A 26,683-nucleotide genomic window follows, 5' to 3' on the forward strand; every position below is an offset into this window, starting at 1 on the left:
GTTTTTTTTTTGTTATGTCTATCGCAATTAATTAGATGAGGGTTTGTGGGTAAAATTTTGGACTTGTAGGGGTTAATTTAAGGGGTTAATTCGTTGTATGAAATTACGGGGACTCCCTGCAGCCTCAGTGACGTCAGCAGGAGTCCCTGCAATTTCATACAACGAATTAACCCCTTAAATTAATCCCTACAAGTCCAAAGTACAGGCTTGACAAAGACGGGTCACCGTTGAAACGTTGCCATCTGAGGATCAGTAAAGTATCCACTTTTTTCACATTTAATTTGAGTGCTGCCTATTTTTTTTCCATATATATATATATATATATGTGTATAGATCTATTCATTCTTTGTGTGGGGAAACCTGTCATTGGGCTCCATTATATGTCCATTTTGCTTTCCTGCGAAAAAATCTCGCCAGACGGATGTCAAACGGATCCTTACATGCGATTAAAATCGCATCAATTAAGAAAAATCGCATCAAAAACGGATCACTGGTTAAGATACCTTTGTGCGATTTCGGACCGTTAAAATGGGACCTTTTTTTAATGGTTGTGTGTGACTCCAGCTTTAGACTCACCACTGGATGTAGGAGTGATTGGCTTCAAGTTCCTGATAGTCGTTCCACCAGCGATCATGAATATCTTCTATTCTTTGTCCTGCATTTGGTTTAGAGACTCGATCAGTCAAGGTTTTCATCATTAATGTATTAATTATTAACTGACAAAGAAAATGTAAACAATCAGAGCTGCAGTGTAAAGCATGGTGGAAAAGGAATAGCAGCCTGAGCCATCAGATAATGGATTTCTATTTAATATAATGTAGCAGCAAAGCTGGAGCATACGTATTCTGGGAAAGCTGGGTGACAACCAATATGGTCGTCATTAGATGTGGGCTTGTCACTCAGATTTCCTAATGTCCTGAATGGTAAATCTGACTAAGGGCTCATACTCACTTGGGAGAGACTCGCAGGATTCTAGTGCGAGTCTCTCGCATGAAAACCTGGCACTGCCGCCGGCCCTCGGACCGGAGCGTGCAGCTACATGTATTTCTATGCAGCCGTACGCTTCGGTCCCAGTGTCGGCGGCAGTGCAGGGTTTTCATGCGAGAGACTCGCACTAGAATCCTGCGAGTCTCTCCCAAGTGAGTATGAGCCCTAATACTAATACAGAGGAACAGGAGATATATTACTGTATTACATGCCGCCATTCAGGAGTCTGGGAAAGTATGAGAAGATAGATAACACCTGTCACATTCTGGATCTACTGACCGTGAGGCTGAAACGCTCTCTGGTTCTGGTAGAACTGCAGGTTCATCATTTCTTCTGGAGAATCCTATGGAGAAACTGTGTAAGTTGATGCGCAGAGAAAATTCATTAGAGGTCACAAAGATCTGACCGGAATTGGTGCTAAACGTATTGGTTTCAATGGAAATCTGTACAACCCGGATAGCACACGCCACTGACGGTATTATTAGGTGTGCGCGACTTAAAGAATCTTCAGATGGGGCATATAATAGCAGATGTGAGACATTAGCGCTTGCTGGGGGTAGTTACCAGGTCATGGGCAGTATCCAGGTCGTCGTATCCATGTCTGTACCTCTGCATGTCTCTTGCCGATCTGTTCCCAAAGTTGTGCTGAAACAAAAAGACCCAAAATCTGCTCAGCGCCAAATAGGTGCACGTGGGCTGTCATGTGGCCGTCCCTACCTAGTGTAAGGCTGTGTGCCCACGTAGCGATTTTTAAGCGTTTTTGCCGTGATTTTCGGCGCGAAAACGTTTAAAAATCGTGTACAGAACGCCCCCCATGCATTCCTATGGCATTCCGCACATGTTGTGCTAAGGCTGTATGCACACGCTGCGGATTAGGTGCGGATTCATCCGCGCGGATTTTGTAAAATCCGCAGGTGAAACCGCAGGTCAAAAGACCTGCGGTTTTACCTGCGGATTGCTCTGCGGTTTTGCCCTGCGGTTTTTCATCTCCTCAAATGGAGGAGATGGCAAACCGCAGGAGAATCCGCAGAAAGAATTGACATGTCAATTCTTTCTGCGGATTGAAAACCGCAGATAATCCGCGCGGAAAATTCTGCACCGTCTGCATTGCGGTTTTTGATTCCCATAGGGAATCATGGTACTGTACACCGCAGCAAAATCCGCAGCGTGTGCACACAGCCTCATGCTGCGCTTTTTTCCGCGGCGGAATCGCATCGCGGAAAAAATCGCAGCATGCTCATTCTTTTGTGCGGAATCGCAAAGAATTGCCGCGATTCCGCACCCATAGGAATGCATGAGAATCGCTTACTTCCCGCATGTGGCTATGCCCACCATGCGGGAAGTTAAGCGTCTCATGTGCGGTTGGTACCCACGGTGTGGAGGAGAGGAGACTGTCCTCCAGGCCCTGGGTACCATACCCCTGTAAAAAAAGAATAAAAAATAAAAAAATCGGGGTATATTTACCTTCCGGTGTCCGCGCTGCATTCCCGGCCTAAGCGTTCCCAGTAATGCCTTGCGGCAAGGCCCTGTAATGACGTAGTCTCGCGTGACTCTAGCGGTCTCGTGAGATCGCTATAGCAACGCGAGACTACGTCATCACAGGTCTCGCAAGGCATTACTGGGAACGCTGAGGCCCGGGATTGCAGCGCGGGACGCCGGAAGGTAAATATACCCCGATTTTTTTATTTTTTTTTAGCATCCTATCTTTTACTATTGATGCTGCATAGGCGGCCTCAATAGTAAAAACCTGGTCACACTTGTCAAACACTATGTTTGACGAGTGTGACCAACCTGTCCATCACTTTCCAAGTGATGCTTCAAATCGCTTGGAAAGTGCTTGAATATCGCACACGAAAACTGCGGCAAAATCACGATCATAATCGCGGTAAAATCGCGGTGAAATCGCACGGAAAAAAACCGCGCGATTTCTGGGAAGGAGTCCGGTTTTTAGTGAGCGTTTTAAAACGCTACGTGGGCACATAGCCTAAGAGTGCCACTCAGAGCGTTTGATTTTTCCATGGGAAAATCTCATGCACTATTTTGTGTTTCAGGATCCAAGATCTCTGCTTGCTGTCAGTGAAAGGGGAAATTCTGTGATAAACGCAAAATAGCGAAGAGTTTATAGTAATATTTCCAGGATTGATATTCAGTGTCTCCAGGAAAAATGACGTATACAGATCTATGGGTGATATGTTTATCTGTTCCTCACAGCAAGCGCAGATTTTATAAGGAAGTAAAAGTAAAGACAGAACTTTACGACGGTTCAGCAGATGCCACCAATTGTTAGTCCCGGCCCTTTTATTATAATTAATAATTACGGTATTATTATTTTATTATGGCAAGCAGGATCCTACCCAATGCTGTGGTTTCGGCATTTTTTGAGGGGGTTCCTCATCCTCCCAGGTGGAGTCATATTCTGAATTCCAGCATTCATCCTTGTTGAATCCAAACATGTTGAAGATGTGAAAATGCTTATAGTCCTGCAACCTTGAAAGAAAACATGAAAATACAGTACATTTCCATTAATCCAGCACCTTGTAGTTTAAAAATGTTGCAGTAAGTCAGATAAGGCAATAGAACTTGCTTAGATTGCTGTAATATTCAGTTTTACAACAGGCTGTAAAGTGCGATGACAGTCCTTTAAAGGGTGGAGTGTAATCTGTGTGCTGACATCTAGTGGTCAGTGTGAACAATGCAAGCACTGACTAAATCTTGAAACCTTCACCATGAAGTGATAGAGGTCACGGGTTGTTCATACCCTGCACACGACCAGGGTGTGTGGGACATGCTGGCACATGTAGTTCCTTCCCGGCTAGCAGATATGAAGGACAACACTGTTGTTTGGCACACAGTGCGGACTTTGTGATTACATATACAGAATATAGTGTTTGATGAGCCTGCACTATTGTATGAAGTGAAACACAACAATATCCGTGGCCCAATGTATCCAGCCTGTCATCTAATGCAAAAATAGATGTGGGCACCTTGGCCATCTGTGCCTGGCATTTTTAAAGAAACGGTGCACCTTTTACTTGTAGTTTGCAGATCCTGACAGAAAACATGAAAATTACTTTATGTCTGTGCCCTGAACATATCCGGTCAGTGCCACCATATTGGTTTTCAGTCAGATTGGAATTCTCACCAAATCTGTCAGTCTATGTTCACATGGAGGTTTTTGACGAGGTTTTTAAGGAGAAACTGAGAGGAAATTCTCCAAATACTCCTCAAAAACTTGGAGCTTTTATTCATCAGCTATGAGCACACTGAGATTTTTGAAGATTTTTTTTTCAGCAGAAATTCACTATGTGTAAACGGTGTGATTTTCAGGTGATTTTGTTCAGAATCCTCCTGAAAAGCACCAAAAAACTGCCTCAAAATGGACATAATGCAAAGCAAGATCAAAACAACATTGCTGTGCACATGATCATTATTTTGTTACTTCTTGGAGGGCTTAAAGGGAACCTGTCAGCAGAAAAAAATGCTATTAAGCTGCACATATGGGATTAACGTGCCCGGCGCCCACGCTTAGCCAAAAGCTGCGGGGAGAAAATTAACTTTATTCCCCCCAACTGGCACTGTCCTGGTTTCAGTCATGGAGGGTGGCGTGGATTCAATCACCGCTTCAGTATACAGAGCAGCGGCTGTAACTGCGCCCCCAGCCGCCACTCTGTATACTCTGAGTGGCACCTGAACCAGCGGTGCCGCCCCCATGAATGAAACCGGAACGCTGCCGGGAGTAATAAAGTTCATTTTCTCCCTGCAGTGTTCAGTTAGAAAAGGGGGGAGTGGAAAACCACTGATATACGACCACAGATCCGGTATAAAAAATATATATCTTTATTAAGACAAGTATACAGAATTTAGACAAAAACAGTGCTCAGTAGTGCATTAGAACAACCCACGCAACATGGGAAACATAGCAGACCTCCCTAAAGAACTCAAATAATATAGTCCAAATGGACACCACAATCTCCTCACATTAATGATATCATCACTTATATGACATATCTTCAATATTACTTCATTAACACACCAGCCCTGATGACATATTGCACAAATATACATGACCAATAGATATATGTGAGTAAATGTATATATATAGGGCACTGTATGAAAATATAGTACGACCTAATAGTATATATCTAGTGGTTACTATCAAAGAGCAACTCTAAAGGTAGACAGAGGGTGTCACTGTTAACATACCCCACCAAGATGGTTATACAATTGCCTCATTAAAACTGTTATTTCTATATAGAGGACCTTATCTGGCCCAAAGAGGCAATAGAGTGACAACAAATCATGGGACTAACGTCTCACCACACACAAGGCAAAATTGGAAAAATCCCAAAACATCCATCATCTTATGGCCGCTGTTCCATTGTTGCTTCTCTCTAACCCAAAGACGCATGCGGTGATCATAGCGGTAATTTCTTACCAGCAAAGGGCGGTAGTGAAGGAGTCCCAGGGGGGTCTGCGCGTGTACCCCGACGCGCGTTTCAGATGCTCGTCCTTCGTCTGGGGGCGTGAACTACAACGGAGCCAGGGAGCTAAAAAGGCCGTGACCGGAAATGAGGCGGAGTGGACCGGAAATGACGCATCCGTCGTCATGACGACCAGGGATGCGAAGCGGCGCTGGTGTCAACCAGTGTGCGCCCCGGCGTCATGGACGCCACGGCAACACACCGGCTGGAGACGCCAGAAACCGCGTCGCAGCCTGAGACCATGACGCGCATGCGTACTGGTCAGAACATCCTCTTTAAACGGCCACACAGTACTCTAATATGAGCAATACAGAACACAATAATCGCATCACATAATCCCCATTACTCGCATGGAGCATAGAGACGATATTGTTGCATATTCAGTTATCAATATAGAACCTAAGAGCATAATTACTACATATGTCATATAAGATAATAAATGTGTAGATTTGGCCATATATATAGAGCACTATAGCAAAGGTATAAATTTCAACAACAATAATATGATGATAATACCGTACCTATTTACCTTATAAAAATAATACTATGCTACATATAAGTCGTTACAGGTCTCTGAGTAATTAACCCCAAAAAGCATCTCAAGGCCCATTGACTCTAAATTCCACATTTATCAAAAAAAAATTTACATTTTTTTTTAAAGATTATATATATATATAATATGCAATAAATAACTGTATCCAGCAGGTATATAACTTTCATGGTTCCAGATGTTCACCCAATGTGGCTCCATGGTATATAATCCTGATATAGTAGTATGCGGTATACTGTGACTGTATTAAACACGTGGCCTAAAGTATAAAATATATGATAGAAAAATAATGAATAATAATCAATAAAAACAACTGATTAAAAACAACCACGCAAACGTGGATAACTAAATGCACTTCACAATACAGCCGGTGGGTGATCATAGAAATGATGCAAAATTTAAACATTCGTTTAGCCCATTAGGATGGACCGTATTTAAGGTCCATATCCATCTTGCCTCAATTTGAACCAAGCGATGTGATAATCTGCCTCCCCTGATACCAGGATCCAAAGCGTCAATCCCTTTAACTCTAAAAGTCCTGCTATCGCACTGGTGATATAATTTAAAGTGCTTTGGTATGGTCTTAAGCGCAGATATGTCATTTTCACTTGCCGCAGCTTGTATACCTAGAACGTGCTCCCTGACCCTGACTTTCAGCTGACGTGTGGTCAATCCCACATAGATCAGGGAGCACGGACAGGTGGCATAGTATATCACACATTTTGATAAGCAGGTAATCCTCTTTTTGATTTTAAATACTTTAGAACCTGATGAATCCGTGAACGTCTCGCTTCGATCGATGTTAATACAGGCCACACATTGTCCACAAGAGAAGCACCCCTGTCGTGGGGTACTACCACTCAGGAATGTCAATGGTGGATTAGTCTCATAGTGGCTCTTAATTAGGTGTCCCCGTATGTTCTTTGCTCTTCGATACGCAATTCTAGGCTTACTTGGTAATATCTTAGCCATTATTGGATCAGCCAACAAGATGGGCCAGGACTTTTCCAATATCTTACTAACTCTATCTGATTGGGAATAGAAAGTTGTTACAAATCTTAATTGATCCGGTTTAGATGTGGGGTCCTTATTCTTATACAATAAAGAATTACGCGTACTGTGTTTTGCACGATTGTACGCTTTTTTAATGGATCTATGACTATAGCCCCTTTCTCTAAACCGCTGTTTCAAATCATCAGCCTGTTGTTCATATTCAATATCTGTCGAGCAGATACGCCTTAGGCGTAAAAATTGTCCTATCGGTACTGATCCAATCATATGATTAGGATGAGAGGAGGTGGCATGCAACAACGAGTTCGTAGAAGTTGGTTTTCTAAAAATATTTGTCTGGATCATATCCTGGCCATCCCTCCTCAAAATAACGTCCAAAAATTCAATTTTGTTCTCATTATGGACAAAAGTCAGCCTGATATTCAATGTATTGTCATTTAGCTGCTGAAAAAACTGTTCCAACAAACACCTAGAACCCTGCCAGATCACAAGAGGACGCGATCCATAGATGCGTGTAGATCTGACTGGAAGAGATCCCTTTCCCACAGACCCAGGAACAGGGCGCATAGGCCGCTCCCATGGCTGTCCCCTGGATCTGTAGGAAAAAGGACCCCTTGAACACAAAAAAAATTATGCGTAAGCGCAAATTCCAAAATCTCCAGTATAAATCGTTTCAGACCAGTAGACAAACTGGAGGTGTTTAGAAGAAATTCCACCGCTCTCAGACCATCAGTATGCCGTATACTAGTATACAGCGACTCAACGTCAGCCGTCACTAGTATCGCATCCTTATCCAGAGAAAGCCCATCCACCCTTCGCAATAACTGATTAGTGTCTTTAAGAAAAGATGGTAGTTCTTCCACCAAAGGCTGTAATACTGAATCGATCCAACGGCCCACATGTTCCAGATAATTGCCCCGGCCTGAAACTATCGGCCTTCCTGGTGGACATTGTGTATCCTTATGAATTTTAGGGAGCAGGTAGAAAGTTGATATTGTTGGCTCATTAACCACCAAAGCAGATCCCAACTCCCTAGTGATAATTTCTGCCTCAATAGCTCTTGATATGATCCCCGAGTTGGGCATCATAGGCGGACAAGGGGTTAAACTTAAGTTTTTTATAACAGATATTATTCAGTTCAAAAGGAATCTACAGTGGTGCTCAGAGTAAATGGTGCTGCAGAATTAAACAAGAAAACACTATTTTGTCAGTATAATCATAAAGAAATAAATAAAAATAATAAATTCGCGCACACAAAACACTTCACCTTAATAAGGAATTGGTTGAGATGAGAAACTATTAGGTAGCAATACACACAATATGCCAAGGAAGTAAAAAAAACGATCAGTTGCAGAGAAAGTTCCAATAGTCCAAATTAGCAGCTGCGGGTCTGCTATTAGACGAAGTAGAAGTCGAACTAGACTTGCCACGAATGATCTCATGGACTATTGGAACTTTCTCTGCAACTGATCGGGGCAAGTGTCTCCTATCCTTTGGTTGTTGTGGAGGCGCGTACCGCACCGGTCTCTAGCGCCAGTGTTTCATGTGGACCGCATTTGAACACGTGACACCAGCGTCACACTAGGTTCTGTTCTTTTCAATTCAGAGAGCGGAGACACTGAAACTAATGGAGACAAACACTACACAGCCTGACCGCTGCTGAACATATGTTACCGGTGTTACTTCAGGTCCCGCTTCCTTTATTTCATAGAACGGAGCTGCCGTATCTAATGGAACCGCAAGTACAGATCTCATGTGCCACAGCTGCTCATTAATAGCCTGCTATTTCCATTGGGGATACTGAAGGTACCTTTTTTATATAGGAAATGATTTGGTAGGAGATATAGCCACCGGCCGGGGCAATCTCCATGTGATTCCAATTAATTTGCCATTTATCTGAAAATATTTATCTGTCTAAAAAAAATTTTTTTTTTTAGTTGGATGACGTTTAGTAACATTTTTTACTTCAAGTGGTGGTACTTACACATCTTTTGACCCTTTTTTCATTTAGAGATATAGCGCTATATCCATTTGTATTTATTGCTGATTATCTCATAAGTTTTACACTGAGGTTTTGTTTTTCCAAACGAGTATTTTACCCCTATGTGTATGTTAAATAAATTGTTATAACCTCAGAATATATTCTGATTTTTTATTGAAGTGATTAATCATTTTGGACTTTTAATAGTTGAATCTCCAACAGCATATTTTTAATTTTAAGTATTTTGGTTTTTTTACTTCCTTGGCATATTGTGTGTATTGCTACCTAATCGTTGCCGGCTGGGGCAGGTAGACCAGGTCTTTGGCAATGATGGTGCGTGCAGTCAGCCGGTTGGTGATCTTGGATTTGAAAGTCTCTGTGATTCAGCACAGACCCTGTTATTACGACGTACCAGGATCTGGTGGAGTCGTGCATTTTTACAAAAATATATTGCACGTAAAATGATCCCTAGAGGCCTCAGGATAAGAGTAACACCTACATTTGTGGTTGAGGATCAGACATTCATTAACGAGTGGGAGGAGGCATGCAACACTTGTTCTGGGAGTTTGATGCAGTTATTGATTGGGCTGAATACAAGGTTGATTAATGAGCTGGATAAAAATATTGATTCTACATTGTCGGAGTTACGTGGAAATGGCTCTGAAGAACCCTATCAAGTCATTTGAGACTGAACTAGAGAAGACGATTGATAGTGTAGTCAAAAAAATCAGTGATTCACAGACTTCCAAAATCAACAGAGACACAAAGGACTATCAGTCTAATAGTGTATATCATTGGAGAAAAGTATCTATGAACGGACAGCAGATACAACGGGCTGCTTCGAATCAATCTGTATCTTCACTGAGTACTCAATCCGATACATCAGTTTCTTCTATGACAACCCGATCAGGAAGTACTAATAAACGGGTTAGGAACCATGATTACCATCCCTATAAGAGATATAGGACTCGGTTCCATGAGAATGGCCGTGACACGAATAAGGTAATTAATCTAAGCCGACATGTACTTTCGGATCTCGATTGTTCATTACTTTATAAGGGTCTATCTTTTTCTCCATCTTCTGGCCTGGATGTTTTTTCTATAGTGAAAGACCTACATGTCTTTGCACGTTCCCTGTTATTTAAACGATTTTTTTTTAATAATGATACACATAAACTCTTCCCCACAGAAGACAAACAGACCGCGTTAAGAATCTTGGAGGAATTATCTGAGGAGAATACCACAGTTGAAGGAGGTAAGATACCTCCTTCGATTAGGCCACGATCTAGACGGTTTCCTCCATTATCTAACTGTGGCCCTATAGATCTACTTGTTAAGGTTGTGTCTAATGAACTATCGGCGATTCCACAGTTTATCCGAAATGATAATTTGAATAGGGAAGAACGAGCAAGACTTAAATATCTGCGTGACCTCCCTGATGTGATCAAACCGGCGGACAAGGGGGGTAACATACCGTAGTTATATGGCCGAACACGATGTATGAAAAGGAGGCGTTTCGCCAGTTACTGAATAATATCTGCTATAAAAAACTTACGTTTAACCCCTTGTCCGCCTATGATGCCCAACTCAATGGGATCATATCAAGAGCTATTGAGGCAGAAATTATCACTAGGGAGTTGGGATCTGCTTTGGTGGTTAATGAGCCAACAATATCAACTTTCTACCTGCTCCCTAAAATTCATAAGGATACACAATGTCCACCAGGAAGGCCGATAGTTTCAGGCCGGGGCAATTATCTGGAACATGTGGGCCGTTGGATCGATTCAGTATTACAGCCTTTGGTGGAAGAACTACCATCTTTTCTTAAAGACACTAATCAGTTATTGCGAAGGGTGGATGGGCTTTCTCTGGATAAGGATGCGATACTAGTGACGGCTGACGTTGAGTCGCTGTATACTAGTATACGGCATACTGATGGTCTGAGAGCGGTGGAATTTTTTCTAAACACCTCCAGTTTGTCTACTGGTCTGAAACGATTTATATTGGAGATTTTGGAATTTGCGCTTACGCATAATTTTTTTGTGTTCAAGGGGTCCTTTTTCCTACAGACCCAGGGGACAGCCATGGGAGCGGCCTATGCGCCCTCTTATGCGAATCTGTTCCTGGGTCTGTGGGAAAGGGACCTCTTCCAGTCAGATCTACACGCATCTATGGATCGCGTCCTCTTGTGGACGCGGTACGTAGATGACATGTTCTTGATCTGGCAGGGTTCTAGGTGTTTGTTGGAACAGTTTTTTCAGCAGCTAAATGACAATACATTGAATATCAGGCTGACTTTTGTCCATAATGAGAACAAAATTGAATTTTTGGACGTTATTTTGAGGAGGGATGGCCAGGATATGATCCAGACAAATATTTTTAGAAAACCAACTTCTACGAACTCGTTGTTGCATGCCACCTCCTCTCATCCTAATCATATGATTGGATCAGTACCGATAGGACAATTTTTACGCCTAAGGCATATCTGCTCGACAGATATTGAATATGAACAAAAGGCTGATGATTTGAAACAGCGGTTTAGAGAAAGGGGCTATAGTCATAGATCCATTAAAAAAGCATACAATCGTGCAAAACACAGTACGCGTAATTCTTTATTGTATAAGAATAAGGACCCCACATCTAAACCGGATCAATTAAGATTTGTAACAACTTTCCATTCCCAATTAGATAGAGTTAGTAAGATATTGGAAAAGTCCTGGCCCATCTTGTTGGCTGATCCAATAATGGCTAAGATATTACCAAGTAAGCCTAGGATTGCGTATCGAAGAGCAAAGAACCTACGGGGACACCTAATTAAGAGCCACTATGAGACTAATTCACCATTGACATTCCTGAGTGGTAGTACCCCACGACAGGGGTGCTTCTCTTGTGGACAATGTGTGGCCTGTATTAACATCGATCGAAGCGAGACGTTCACGGATTCATCAGGTTCTAAAGTATTTAAAATCAAAAAGAGGATTACCTGCTTATCAAAATGTGTGATATACTATGCCACCTGTCCTTTTTCCTTGATCTAGGTTGGATTGACCACACGTCAGCTGAAAGTCAGGGCCAGGGAGCACGTTCTAGGTATACAAGCTGCGGCAAGTGAAAATGACATATCTGTGCTTAAGACCATACCAAAGCACTTTAAATTATATCACCAGTGTGATAGCAGGACTTTTAGAGTTAAAGGGATTGACGCTTTGGATCCTGGTATCAGGGGAGGCAGATTATCACAACGCTTGGCTCAAATTGAGGCAAGATGGATATGGACCTTAAATACGGTCCATCCTAATGGGCTAAACGAATGTTTAAATTTTGCATCATTTCTATGATCACACACCGGCTGTATTGTGAAGTGCATTTAGTTATCCACGTTTGCGTGGTTGTTTTTAATCAGTTGTTTTTATTGATTATTATTCATTATTTTTCTATCATATATTTTATACTTTAGGCCACGTGTTTATTATACTGAATTACAGCATTGAGCCACAGTTGAAGAACATCTTTATCTGAACCACGAGATCCAGGCATTTGCATAATAGTCACAGTATACCGCATACTACTATATCAGGATTGTATACCATGGAGCCACATTGGGTGAACATCTGGAACCATGGAAGTTATATACCTGCTGGATACAGTTATTTATTGCATATTATATATATATAATCTTTAAAAAAAAAAATTAAATTTTTTTTTGATAAATGTGGAATTTAGAGTCAATGGGCCTTGAGATGCTTTTTGGGGTTAATTACTCAGAGACCTGTAACGACTTATATGTAGCATAGTATTATTTTTATAAGGTAAATAGGTACGTATTATCATCATATTATTGTTGAAATTTATACCTTTGCTATAGTGCTCTATATATATGGCCAAATCTACACATTTATTATCTTATATGACATATGTAGTAATTATGCTCTTAGGTTCTATATTGATAACTGAATATGCAACAATATCGTCTCTATGTTCCATGCGAGTAATGGGGATTATGTGATGCGATTATTGTGTTCTGTATTGCTCATATTAGAGTACTGTGTGGCCCTTTAAAGAGGATGTTCTGACCAGTACACATGCGTGTCATGGTCTGGGGCTGCGACGCGGTTTCTGGCGTCTCCAGCCGGTGTGTTGCCGTGGCGTCCATGACGCCGGGGCGCACACTGGTTGACGCCGGCGCCGCTTCGCGTCCCTGGTCGTCATGACGACGGATGCGTCATTTCCGGTCCACGCCGCCTCATTTCCGGTCACGGCCTTTTTAGCTCCCTGGCTCCGCTGTAGTTCACGCCCCCTGACGAAGGACGAGCATCTGAAACGGGCGTCGGGGTACACGCGCAGACCCCCCTGGGACTCCTTCACAACCGCCCTTTGCTGGTAAGAAATTACCGCTATGATCACCGCATGCGTCTTTGGGTTAGAGAGAAGCAACAATGGAACAGCGGCCATAAGATGATGGATGTTTTGAGATTTTTCCAATTTTGCCTTGTGTGTGGTGAGACGTTAGTCCCATGATTTGTTGTCACTCTATTGCCTCTTTGGGCCAGATAAGGTCCTCTATATAGAAATAACAGTTTTAATGAGGCAATTGTGTAACCATCTTGGTGGGTATATATATACATTTACTCACATATATCTATTGGTCATGTATATTTGTGCAATATGTCATCAGGGCTGGTGTGTTAATGAAGTAATATTGAAGATATGTCATATAAGTGATGATATAGTGATAATACCGTGCATCTATTAATGTGAGGAGATTGTGGTGTCCATTTGGACTATATTATTTGAGTTCTTTAGGGAGGTCTGCTATGTTTCCCATGTTGCGTGGGTTGTTCTAATGCACTACTGAGCACTGTTTTTGTCTAAATTCTGTATACTTGTTTTAATAAAGATATATATTTTTTATACCGGATCTGTGGTCGTATATCAGTGGTTTTCCACTCCCCCCTTTTCATATGTGTCTTTAGCGACTGATCTATATTTAGGTCTTACACAACAGAGGAGGCATCTAGGTGTAATTTATTATGCCAGGAATATGTCCTCCTGGTCTGATTGTGTTTATGAGTATCTTGTTTTAAGTGTTCAGTTAGGTGCGGACGCTGGGAAAGTTAATAACGCTATTATCCTGCAGATTAACCCAATATCTGCAGGTTAATAGCATTTTTTCTGGTGACTGGTTCCCTTTAAGGCCACGTGCACACCACACATTGAGTATATGGTGAGTTTTTCACCTCAATATTTGTAAGTCAAAACCTGGAGTGGAATAACCAGAGGGAACATCACCACTTCTGCATTTTTCCCCCACTCCTGGTTTTGGCTTACAAATACTGAGGTAAAATACTAACGAACTACTGAATGTATGAACATGGCCTAAAAAAAGTAACATATTCACTGACATGAGTCTGTGCTGTCTATCTTTTAACGAGTAGGAAAAAAAACCAAGATTTTGAGTACTCACCGTAAAATCTTTTTCTCGGAGCCTTCATTGGGGGACACAGGAAAGCATGGGTGTATGCTGCTGCCACTAGAAAGTTGACACTATGCAAACAATGAGTTAACTCTTCCTCAGCAGTATACACCCACCAACTGACAGCAGGCTACTCAGTTAGTGAGAAAGCAGTAGGAGAAGTACAGAACATAACACAAATTTAACAGATAACAGAAAACAAGAACGGGTGCTGTGTCCCCGAATGAAGGCTGCGAGAAAAAGATTTTACGGTGAATACCCAAAATCATGTTTTCTCTCTCGCTTCATTGGGGGACACAAGAAACCATGGGACGTCCCAAAGCAGTCCCAAGGGTGGTAAAAAGTATCATATCACATGGCCAAGCTTAGGTCACTGCAGGTTGCGGGACCATTCTGCCAAGGATCGCGTCTGATGAAGCATGAGTGTGAACATTGTAGAACTTGGTAAATGTATGAATGGAAATCCATGTTACGGCTTTGCAGAGTTGCGAGGCCTACGCCTGATGGCGAACGGCCCAGGAGGAGCTCACCGAACACATGGAGTGTGCCGTAATCCCCCGTGGGTGTGCTTTACATCTGAGGAGGTAAGCTTCCAGAATGGTGGAAAGGACTCATCGAGCAATAAATAATAAATAAATAATCTTTATTTTTATATAGCGCTAACATATTCCGCAGCGCTTTACAATTTGCACACATTTTTCATCACTGTCCCCGATGGGGCTCACAATCTGAATTCCCTATCAGTATGTCTTTGGAGTGTGGGAGGAAACCGGAGAACCCGGAGGAAACCCACGCAAACACGGGGAGAACATACAAACTCCTTGCAGATGTTGTCCTTGGTGGGATTCGAACCCAGAACCCCAGCGCTGCAAGGCTGCAGTGCTAACCACTGAGCCACCGTGCTGCCCAATGAGCAATGGTAGACCTGGACACAGGGAGACCTTTCCGTAGACACTCTGGGATGATCAGAGAATCTGACTGCCAGAAAGGCTCAGTCCTGGTCAGGTAAACACGTAGGGCTCTCACAAGGTCGAGTTTGTTTACAGACAGCTCTCGGTGAAAGTGAGACGGACAAAAGGATGTAAGTACGATGTCCCTGAAAATGGAAAACCACCTTAGGAAGAAAGGACGGGAACATACGTAGGACCCCCTTGTCCTTGTGAAAAAACAGGTAAGGAGAGCGACAGGAAAGCTCTGCTAGCTCTGGAACCCGACTAATTGAGGAGATAATAGACCAGGAAGACGACCTTCCAGGAGAGTAACATGAAAGGTTCAAACGGAGACTCTTGTAGGGCCTCGAACAGTAGATTAATATCCCAGAAGGGTCAGTAGGGGAAAAAGGAGTGAGCGACTCCTTGATAAGTGTCTTAAGCTGTCAGCGAACAGCCAGATTCCCTTGAAAAAGAATAGAAAGCGCAGAAACTTGTCTGCTAATAGAAGTAAGGGACAGTTCATAATTCAGACCAGATTGCAGAAAGGACAAATTGGATGTGAAGAGGAAAAAAAAACATTGGCCCAACCCGATGAGTCTCACACCAGCCAAAAAAATGCCATTTATGTACGATGATGCTATAGTACATGTGAAAGGATGAAGGCTTCCTAGCTTCTATCAGGTCGTACAGAACCCAGCCGACTTCAAAACTGCGGCTTCAACAGCCATGCCGTTAAATTGATCGACTGAGAAACTGATGAAAGAGGAGCCAATGCAACAGAGGGGTCGGAAGATCCGGATGTCTCCACGGCGTATCCACTAGAAGGTTGATCAACTCTGCGCACCAGGGTCTTCATGGTCAATCCGTAATGGTGAATATGACGGATATTCCTTCCGCCTTTATCCTTTTTATTACTCAGGGAATCAGCGGTAGGGGTGGAAACAGGTATGGAAGGGAGACCTGTGTCCAGGGTACTGCTAGTGCATTGGATCCAATCGCTAGAAGGTCATGAGATTGGGACACCAGCGGAGGAACCTTGTGGTTGAGTCTGGACACCATGAGATCGACATCCGGGGTCCCCGTCTGAGACAGATCTTGTGAAAAACCGACAGTGTTAGGTGTGGGGTTCCTGCAACTGCACAGCAGGAATCCAGAGCCTTGCATTCAGTGGTCTCCCATTCTTCACCGACCACTCAGGAGCCTGCACAGCAATCCCGATGTTCCAGACACTCTGCTCATACTAGCTTTGTGGGTCTGGTTGTTGCTGCCACCTCTGGGCCAGCAATAGTAGCGCAGCCTGCTCTGCAGCAAGCCACTCCAGAGGCTAAGTCCTACTGTCGCACCACTGGGCATGCTCACGAGACGATCTCCCTTTGGAGATCGGGAGTCACGTGCTCAGGTCCTTCTCCAGATCTGATTGGTCCATCTCAGAGGTCTGGAAGCTTCTGGAAGGTCCCGGCTATAAAAGGGTCGCATGGCCGCTCGGCCATGCGCTAGTATAGACTCTAATTGCTATTGTGTGTATGTTGATGGATGTATGGACTGCAAATGATTCAATAAGATTCCCCTCCCTCTGATATTACGAGTGTGTATAGGGATCTAGTAATAGAGTCAGCGCCAGTCAGTGGCAAGCTACAGGCCACAGTACGCATCCTCCACAGGGCTAGCGTCCGACAGTGCGCCTGCTACTGGGCATTGTCGTATTGCGGCTGGATCAGTTGCCGCGCTGCAGTCAGCAGCATTTGTTGGCGTCTGCGGTAGCGACGCTGCACGCACGGTAGGTCTAGACGGACTTTGACCCAGAGTCTAGGGCCTAGTCCTGTGACCATATACCGTGCGTGCACACCGCTGAGACCTGTGAGGTCAACAGGCTCGGCATTTATGTTTATGCCTTAGGCGCCTCTGTGATTATAACAGAGCTCGCCAGCACTCGCCGGGTAACGTTCAACCCGTGTGTGCCATACCGCCATACTGTGCGTCTGCCATTATATAGCAGCAGTTTAACACCACTGCACGGTGGACCCCGGGTGGCGAACGGACTTTCTGTTATTTAATATTTAGTGCGTTCCACCGTCCCTAACAGACGGATTCAGCGACCATTCTCCTGCGGCTAGACCCTCTCGGCTGAGAAGTCTGACGCCCAATTTTTGACTCCTAGGATGTGTACCATGGAAATTGCTAGAACATTCTGTTCGGCCGAAAACAGAATCCAAACAACCTCTGACATTACTGCCCGACTTAGAGTTCCCCCTTGATGATTGACATACACCACAGCCGTGGCATTATCGAACTGGACTCGAGTCGGACATCCGTGGAAAAGTTCCAGGATTTAGATATGGAGAGAAGACTCCTGAGCTGAACATCGAACCTGGACCGTCCAATCTTGGAACACTGCTCCCCAGCCGAGAAGACTGGCGTCCGTCGTTACTACCTTCCGACGAAAGGGCAGAAAGGACTTCCCGAGATGGACCGATTGGGAACACTCCCACCATTGAAGGGACAGTTTTACCCACGAGGGGATTGAGACACCAATCCAGGGAACAGGTCGATCTGTCCCATCTAGCTAGAAGGAAGAGTTGAAGAGGACACATGAAGAATTGAGCAAACAGGACTGCTTCCATTGAAGCAACCATCTTGCCTAGGTCACTCATGCAGAGGCGGAGGGAGCAGGGAGAGTGACCTCTGAGACCGAACCCCTCGCATAAGGGCTAGACACTTTTCTTTGGGTAGGAAAATCTTTTTCTGGGCGGTGTCGGAAAACATTCCCAGGAAAACAAGACATTGTACCGGGATCAGAGACGACCTCACAGTATAGACGATCCAGCCTAGACAGGACAGAGTGTGTAGGGTGATCCATAGACTATCCTGCACGCCAAGGGTGTTGCGACCTTGATGAGTATGTCGTCTAGATAAGGAATGATGAGGATGCCCCTGTTGCGTAGAATGGCCATCGCTGTTGCCATTATTTTCCTAAACACTCTGGGGTTGGAGGTTAGGCCAAACAGCAGCGCTGTGAATCAGAAGTGAAGTCCTTGTTGAATGTCCATTGAGCAGAAGAAGTGTTCCGTCTCCATGGAAGCTATTACGGATCGAAGGGACTCCATCTTGAAGTGACGCAGGTGCACATATTTGTTTAGTAATTTGAGGTCCCGAATGGATGAACTGAACCGTCCATCTTGGGGACCACAAACAGGTTTGAATAAAAACCTGAGAAATGCTCTCATGTGAGAACGGAGACAATAACAACGCCTTGGGGAGGGAGTCGTCAGCCTAGAAGAAACACGGAATGAGAGAGGCAGCCTTTAGTGGACAAGACTCGAAAAAGGACATGAAATCGAGGGAGATTGGAAAACGCTATCCTGTAACCATAGGAGCCGACGTCTTGGACCCAGGGTGTCATCGACTACAGACAGCCGTTTGTCCTGGATCTGAAGGAGACGACCACCCAGCCCGAGAGACCTTCTGGGTGGGGGCAACCCATCATGCTGAGGAGAATCTGTTGGAGCCTGACCTGGTTTGAGCAGGTCTTGAGCACCAGGTCAGGGCTGGTGTAAGAGAGGGCCTTTTCCTTTGTTGACGCACCAAGGATTTGTCCTGTCGGGGGTAACTCTATGGTGGGAACCTCCGAAAGGAGTGAAAGGGTAACAGTACGCGGTGGTGTACATTTGGCTCTCTGTTGGGGTAGAGACATATTCCTTCCTCCCATGGTGTTGGAGATAATCTTGTCCAGCTCCTCTCCAAGGAGTCGAGAACTGTAGAGTTGAGAACTGTGGAAAGGAAGACCTGTGAGGGACCTCTTGAAGCGGAGTCTGCGTTTCAGGCCGCAAGCCAAAGGACCCTGTGGATAGTGCTGATGTTGCCGGCTGCTATGGCTGAATAGGCAGCTGCATCGAGGCATCGTGGACAAGAGGTATCTTCCTTCGTGGCCGATCTAGGCTGGTAGATCTCCCAGCTCGTCCGCAGGGGCACCAGAGATGATACCCTGGCGAAGATGTTTAGCCCAGGTGGAGACTACCTTGGCTACAAAGATAGCCTCGAAGGACGGGCAGAGGGTATAACCCGTGGCCTCAAAGGCGTACTGGGCCAGAGATTCATCGTGTCTGTCGGAGGGTTCCTTTAAGGAGGAACCGTCAGAGGGGGTATAGTATTTGTGGCCAGGCGGGAGACAGTAGATCCACCGAGGGAGACACTTGTTAAGCAGGTCAGGCTCAAAAGGATACAGGATGCTCCTGCGTTTTGTTCTCTGGGAACGCTTGTCTGGATGCTGCCATTCCACTGCGAAAATCCTGTTAAACTCGTCGTGGTTGGCAAATGCACGGAAAGGGCGCTTCACTTCCCTGAAAAACACGGTCTGCTAAGTTAGAGATCTCTGAATCCTTTATGTTAAGAGTCTCATTAACGGTGATGATAAACTAACCACGTTGTCAGGCAGTTTGGAGACCTGTGCTGAGTTCAGATCTGAAACTGACTCAGAACGTGGGCAAGACTCCAGCGCCTCAAGAGCGTCTGACGGAGATGATGCCGGTTAACTAATGAGGGCGCGCCTTTTGGAACTTCTGACCTTCCTGCGAGGGGAATCTCTCTGGGTGTGCGAGGGGTTAACAGCTGACGCATCCAAGGGGGCAATGGTGACCTGCTGACAGGGGTAGGATTAGGAAGCCGTTCCAAAAACGAGACCAAAGTGGGAGATGAGGTCTGACCAGAGGGCAACTTCTTGTTATGGGAGGTTGGGGAAACTCTCTAGGTTAAATTATTAATTGCTTATATAGCGCCAAACAGAGGGATAATATAAAAATGCCTTTCCTTAGTGCGATCTGAACGCAAGACCCCTGCGCTGCAAAGCAACAGTGATAACCACTGAGCTACAATGCTGCCCCACAGACATAGATGAGATATAGGAAGAGACTGAGCCAGGGGAGCGCTGCTGGAAATGAAAGCTGACCCCCCCAGTGACAGTTAACTTACCAACCTGAATACAGGCTGGAAAACAGTTAGGCCGAGCCGCAGGGTATCAGGAGCTGCGGGTGTGAGGCTACAGACAGCATGAAGATGGCGTCGGTTCGTGGGTAGAGCCTGTGATGCGCGCCAATTTCCTGATCTGTGAGGCATGGACGGAAGGAAGCTGAGGGAGGGGGGCGCACGATGAAGTCGGGTCCAGGAGAAAGGGTCATGCAGATTAGTCGGCCGGAGTGGTCGGAGCTAAAGAGGAGCTACAGCACGTGTGATTGGACGCCCGAGGGGGGCGTTGCCTAGTCCTGTAGTAGGCCACAGTAGAAGCCAGGGACTAAATTTGGGCCGAGAAGCCGCAGGAGAGAGGGGGATGGCGCAGAGAGAGCCGGGATAAGACTGGGAGCCACTAGTCCCCTATTTTACCCCCTGGTCTAGAGACTCTAAGGGAAATCATACGTTTTTTTTTTCTGGATCCCTCTGCACTGTCGCCTGATACCTGTCCTGAAGACCCCGTATCAATCTTCGCAGAAGTGGTGCTGGAAGACGGACTTGCATGCAGACCTCTGGGCCACAAGACGTCTCCGGTAGCCGTCGGGTACGATTCCGTCTTCCTCCCCTGACCGACTGGCTCTGGAGGGCGGGCGACACAGGGGGGGGTAGTGGGAAGGAACAGCCCGCATCTTTGGTTTTGCGGATGCCCCAAACACACTTGAAATGTTAGGAGGCATGGGGTCCTGCCTGGTAGACACGAGAGGGTACAGTAGTGACGCATTCCCACACTGTGCTCCCGGTCTCTGGGGGGAGAGCGGAGTGACCAATTACACTGCGTCTCCCAAATCACAAGCTGAATCTGAAAAATAGACATCATTAATAAAAAACAACAAAACCTAAAGGTAGAAACGAGGCTGAGAGCAGCCCGTGTCCACCTCCTACTGACACTAAGCTAAAACTGAGTAGCTTTCTGCCAGTTGGTGGGTAAATACTGCTGGGGAGGAGCTATCTCTTTTTTTGCATAGTGTCAACCTTCTAGTGGCAGCAGCATACACCCATGGTTTCCTGTGTCCCCCAATGAAGCGAGAGAAAAATTAAATTTTTTTTTTTTGGTGGGGGCGAGGGTTTTGCATTCAAGAAACACATGCCACACTGAGAGTAAAATTTGCAGATCAAACAATGATGACGATCTGATCCAGCACAAAATTACTCCATTTGTAATATAGACCTTATTCGTCATTAAGTCGTCCATCATGATTTTATTGTTTTTCATCAGTGTGATAGACATAATATTCGCCCATTTTTACCATCAGTGTGACATCTGTAGTTTTCAGATGCAAAAAAACAAAAACATTGATTTGAACAGTAGAAAAACAGACAGCACTTGGATGACACACGTAATTTTTTTTTCACAAACCCATTCCTATACATTGGCGAGTCTGTCCTGCAAAACATCTTCATTTTTATTTTTTTTTGCAGACAGCTGGACCGGAAAAAAACATGGACATTTGAACAGCCCCATAGATTAGTATGGGTACATTCTATCTGTGAAGAGCAAGGATAGAACATGTATATGTAAAAACAAATGTCTGAATGAAGCCTTAGGTGGATAAAAAGAATCCTTTATCAACACCCATATGCCAGTATGAACAGCAATGTTGTAGTCCCGAAAAACCGTGTAACAAGTAGAGTTGAACGACTTTGGTCGGATCGGGTTTCGTGAAACCCGAATGAAACAAAATTTGATTCGGATGAAACTGGTCCGACTAGGGCAAAAAAAAGTCGGAGTTTCGTCCGAAACCTGACCCCAATGCAAGTCAATGGGAAATAAAAGTCGGCATTGAGCGGATGACATTCCCTGAGGAAGAAGTAACTATTACTTCGAAACGCGTTGGGAATAAAACAATAATCCTTCATTATAACTGGAATTGTGTCAGCAGCGCACAAAGTCCATAAAAAAGTTCCATATGGTTTTATATATCGGTTGTCACTGGTCTGGCCCTTGGACGTGCAGCAGCTGATCAATCTTTCCTGCAAGGGGTGAGTGTATACTATATATTTATATGTATTTTATTATCGGATAAGACCCTATTTGCGCTCCTCTTGTTCCTACAGTATAAATCATTACTCACATTTCTGGCATAGACAGGTGCCCGCTTCTGTGCTGTGTCCTCCAGGTCAGGGGCTCAGCCAACTCCCAGGCAGATGGAATACACCCTTCCAGCACTCCCTTCCAAATGTGCCTTTTCTGAACGTCTCCTTTCTAACGCTAATCTGAAGTACTTATAGTTATGAATTACACTCAAGTTCCTCTTTCTTGCTGTTCCTTAGAACTCCACTCGCATGGCAGGCAGCTGTAGCCTACTTCGGGGACTCCTTACAATCATGTCCCGGCTCACACACCTTGCTGCTGTGTCGTCGAGTCTTAGGTGGGAATAAAGTGGTCACAACTTCTATTCCTCCGGTTTCTGCTGTAGGATCATTAGTATCACACACAGCCTCGGATACCGATGCCCGGCCTTTGGCGCATTCAACTTAGGGAAGGGCTCTGCTCTAGCCCTAGTCCCCAGCTCTCTCCTCCTCATGTTCTGTCCTTTCCTTTCTTCCGTCTGAAGAACTGATCTTTCCTTTCTCTCTTTCCTTGCTAGCATCTTACCTAAGGAGTGGGATACTACACCTCAGTAGGAGGTGCAGTACCTCTGTGGCGACTGAACCTTCAGGGGCGCCTCACATGCAGCTCCACTGCCTACAGGAGAGAATGGCAGCGGAGCTGCAGGAAATGTAATCCGTCCTCTGAATCCTGCCCGACGCTTTGTGTCTGACACAGCAGCGCAGCTTGATGCAAGTATGCAGCACAAACCTGTGTCAGAGAGAAAGTTACCGGTGATGACGATGCTGCTGGGGAACGGACTGAGAATTGAGTGGTGGTGTTTTTTTTTTTTTTTTTACATCAGTGCACAAGGTGTGGTGGAGGAGAACAATGATTGGGTGATGGAAAGGACAATGATGGAGGTGGGGAGAACAATGATAGGGTGGGGGAGAAGATAATGATGAAGGTAGGGGAGAGCAATAATGGGGAAGAAGACAATGATGGCAGTTGGGAGAGCAAAATAATGATGTGGTGGAGAGAACAATGATGGATGTGTGGAAGAGGACAATGATTGGAGGTGGGGGAGAGGATAAAGATGGGATGTGGGGGAGAGGACAATGATGGGATGCGGGATATAGGACAAAGATGGGAGTGGGGAGAGAACAATGAGGGATGTGGGGAAGCGGACAATGAGGAGGGTGGAGGAGAGGACAATGGGAGGGTGTGGGGGATTGGTATGGGAGTAAGGGGGACTTACAGTATAATGGACTTAAGAACAGGGTGAGGGGGAGGAGGGCGTTAGATATACCGTATGAAGTGAATTGTGTGGTGGAGAGGGTGCTGAGTCCCTGATACTGTTCTCCCCCAACTCACAATTCATTATGACACTATCAGGGATTTAAAATTTATTGGAGAGAGGAGGGGGTAAGGTGCATAACACACTTTATAATGAATAGAAAGGCGGGAGAAGACGCTGTCCTTGGTTTGTAATGAATTAGGAGGTGATGGAGGACGCTCAGTACCTGATAATGTCTTCTCCCATCCCCAAATTCATTATGATGCTATCAAGGAATTATAATGAATGGGGGGGGACACGGACTAAGGCTTTGTGGACAAGTTCAGGATTTGCAGGAAAAAATTCTGCTGCATATCCTAATGTGTTGGCAGGAAGAACGCTGCGTAAAATACATTTATTTTTTGGGACATTTTTCACATGCTTTTATTGCTCATTTTCCCCCACTCATTAGTACGGGTGAAATACGCTGCCAGAATTGACATTATACAGATGTTAGGCCGGTTTCACACTAGCGCATTTTCAGCGCGCGCACGGCCGGGGGTAGCTCCGCCCCCGAGCCGGCTCTCTGCCCGAACTTTTCGGATTTTCGGATTTTGGCGCGCACGGCGCACCGTCATAAGTGCGCAGGGCAGGTCAAAGCGCAACTAGCGCACGACCTGCGCACGATCGGCGCACCCTATGCTAAAGATACGGTGCGCCGATCGCAGGCGCCGCCGTCCGCTAGGAGGCGGCGCTACAGGCAAGGGGCGGGCACGCCGGGCAGAGAGCCGGCTCAGGGGCGGAGCTACCCCCGGCCGTGCGTGCGCATAAAATGCGCTAATGTGAAACCGGCCTAAATCTGCTGCAAATCTGCAAGGAAAAAATCTGCAACTTGTGCATGAGACTTCAGGGATCTCATTCACTTTTCCTGTACTGTAAAACCTTGCATATTTTCCGTGTGCAAATAACCTTACGGTTAATTGGGGAGAGTCACAGACTGAATAGCATATATTATTGGGTGGCGGCGATTAAAGTTAATGGGGGGCACAGTGCTGCTTATCACTTTATTTTGATTGGTGCGTGGCCAATAGCATATTAATGGTGGGGTACATACCTGTATTCAAGGGCACAGTGCAGGGAAGACACATGTATGTTTACAATGAATGTGACCTTGTTATTTTTAGGGCTACGACGATCATTGTGACAAGACGAGTCGTGGCTGGGAGATGTTGACATGAAGGTCTGACCAGATGGAGAAGAAACAGCAGAAAACGACTCTAATCAGGTGAGGCGTTAGCGGTAAGTTCCTGGATGAAAATATTATTCTGTATCTGCTCTGTGTGACTTGGACTGATAATGCTATTTGTAAAATCCCTTAGGCTACATTCTCACATTTGTGTGAAATGCACGTGTGCTGCCAGATTTTTGTATCTGATGGCACACGGACTTGTAGAGTTTTATAGGCACACGGACTTGTAGAGTTTTATAGGCACACTCACATATCCTTGAAAATCACAGCTCTAAGAATGAGATCCATGAGGGTCAGAGCATGTTCTGTTCTGATTCGATTTTGAGGCTCAGAATAGGACATGCTCAATGCCTCTCTAAAAGTAGACAGCACACCGACACTGCACACGGATACAGGAATGTAGCCTTACTGTGTATAGCACAGTCCCTTAGTATATAGTGTGCTCACTTTTTGTGTAAAGCGCCGACCTTAGTTACACAGTTTCTTCTTTTATTGTGTATAACACCGACCCTTATTACGGTACGTACCATCCTCTCTAGGTATATATGATACCGTCCCTTATTATATAGCTTTCTCTGCTGTTTTATACAGTGCTGTCCCTTACATAGTGTATTCTTGTTATTTTTGTTATTCACAGCGCCCTTTTATTACATAGTCCTCTCTTATTAGATATAAAATGACTGCTGATGGAGCAGCATCTGACCAGAAGCCCCTTTATCTAGCCCCAGTCCCTAACGCCCTATTCTGTGCAGCCACCATCTGTAATATCATTGCACTTGCTGCATCGAGACTTGGACTGGATGCTCGAGACTCAGGCTGAAGAGTGGAGCAGGCAGCCGATGGTTCCTTCATCCACCATTGTATTCAGCTGTTCTGTATCTGCACCTAGAGGAAGAAAATCCATACACTGGGCGAGGGTAGGTGGCAGTGCCATTTGGCACCTGGCCCCTTCCAACACTCATGCCCCATAGGAACCGTATGGTCTGCACACCAGTGATAGTTGGCTGCACGCCACCAGGTGAACTTCGTCCCAAGCAGCCATCAAAACATCCGAAATCAGAGAAATTGCGGAAGCAGCAATTCAAAGAATGTTGCAATCAATTGTACTTAGAGCCAAGATGCCGCGTTTCCGCTATACTTCAGCCTAAATCAAGTATTTTTCTACTTTTGTATCTTTTTTATGCTTTGTCATAGCTTACGTTATATCCTACAGTGTGATCTGTGGTCTTACATAGGACTGCAGGTAAATCTACTATAGTAGCATAGAGTCCTCCTACTAATTAAGAACTCAGCTCAGCTACATCGACACCAAACAAACACACTTACCCCTCTTATAGGACAATCGGGGCTCACAGGTGAGCGTCTTACTGAAGATATGAAGGCGCAAAGTGAAATGAAACTTTTATCCTGATTGCTGACAACTGACAAGTGAAAACTTCAGCCTTGAGTTTCACTTTCTATTTCTAAGAAATCCTCAGTCCCGACCTTTTAAAGGCACAGTGCTGCCTAGACAAATGATATAGGGTGGACGTGTAGTGTTCAGGGGAACGCCAGTCCCTTTACTGTATTTGATGCCTGCAGCAATGTCCATTAGTGCATCTGTCATGTAGAGATTAGACATAGAAATAAAGGTACTGTCACACTTAGGCTGGTTTCACATTAGCGCTTTTGTGCGCAGCGCATCGGGCGCACCAGTGCGCATGCGCACTGCGC

At 45.0% G+C, this 26,683-nt stretch overlaps 1 protein-coding gene across 1 annotated transcript in view; it reads right to left on the minus strand.

Moving 5' to 3' along the window:
- The window catches only part of LOC141094896 (uncharacterized), a 34,870-nt gene extending 8,452 nt beyond the window's left edge, over positions 1–26,418 (minus strand). Inside the window, exons 1-5 of the mRNA XM_073580927.1 lie at positions 26,297–26,418; positions 3,342–3,474; positions 1,552–1,632; positions 1,267–1,330; positions 577–655 (exon numbers count right to left, since the gene is read on the minus strand). Coding sequence (XP_073437028.1) covers positions 577–655; positions 1,267–1,330; positions 1,552–1,632; positions 3,342–3,440 — 323 coding nt within the window. The 5' untranslated portion in view covers positions 3,441–3,474; positions 26,297–26,418. The remainder of the gene's footprint in view (positions 1–576; positions 656–1,266; positions 1,331–1,551; positions 1,633–3,341; positions 3,475–26,296) is intronic.
- Between the last annotated feature and the right edge of the window lie 265 nt (positions 26,419–26,683).

The sequence above is a fragment of the Dendrobates tinctorius genome, unplaced genomic scaffold (assembly GCF_039654945.1).
Source record: "Dendrobates tinctorius isolate UK_male_01 unplaced genomic scaffold, ASM3965494v1 ptg000065l, whole genome shotgun sequence".
Lineage (NCBI taxonomy): Eukaryota > Metazoa > Chordata > Amphibia > Anura > Dendrobatidae > Dendrobates > Dendrobates tinctorius.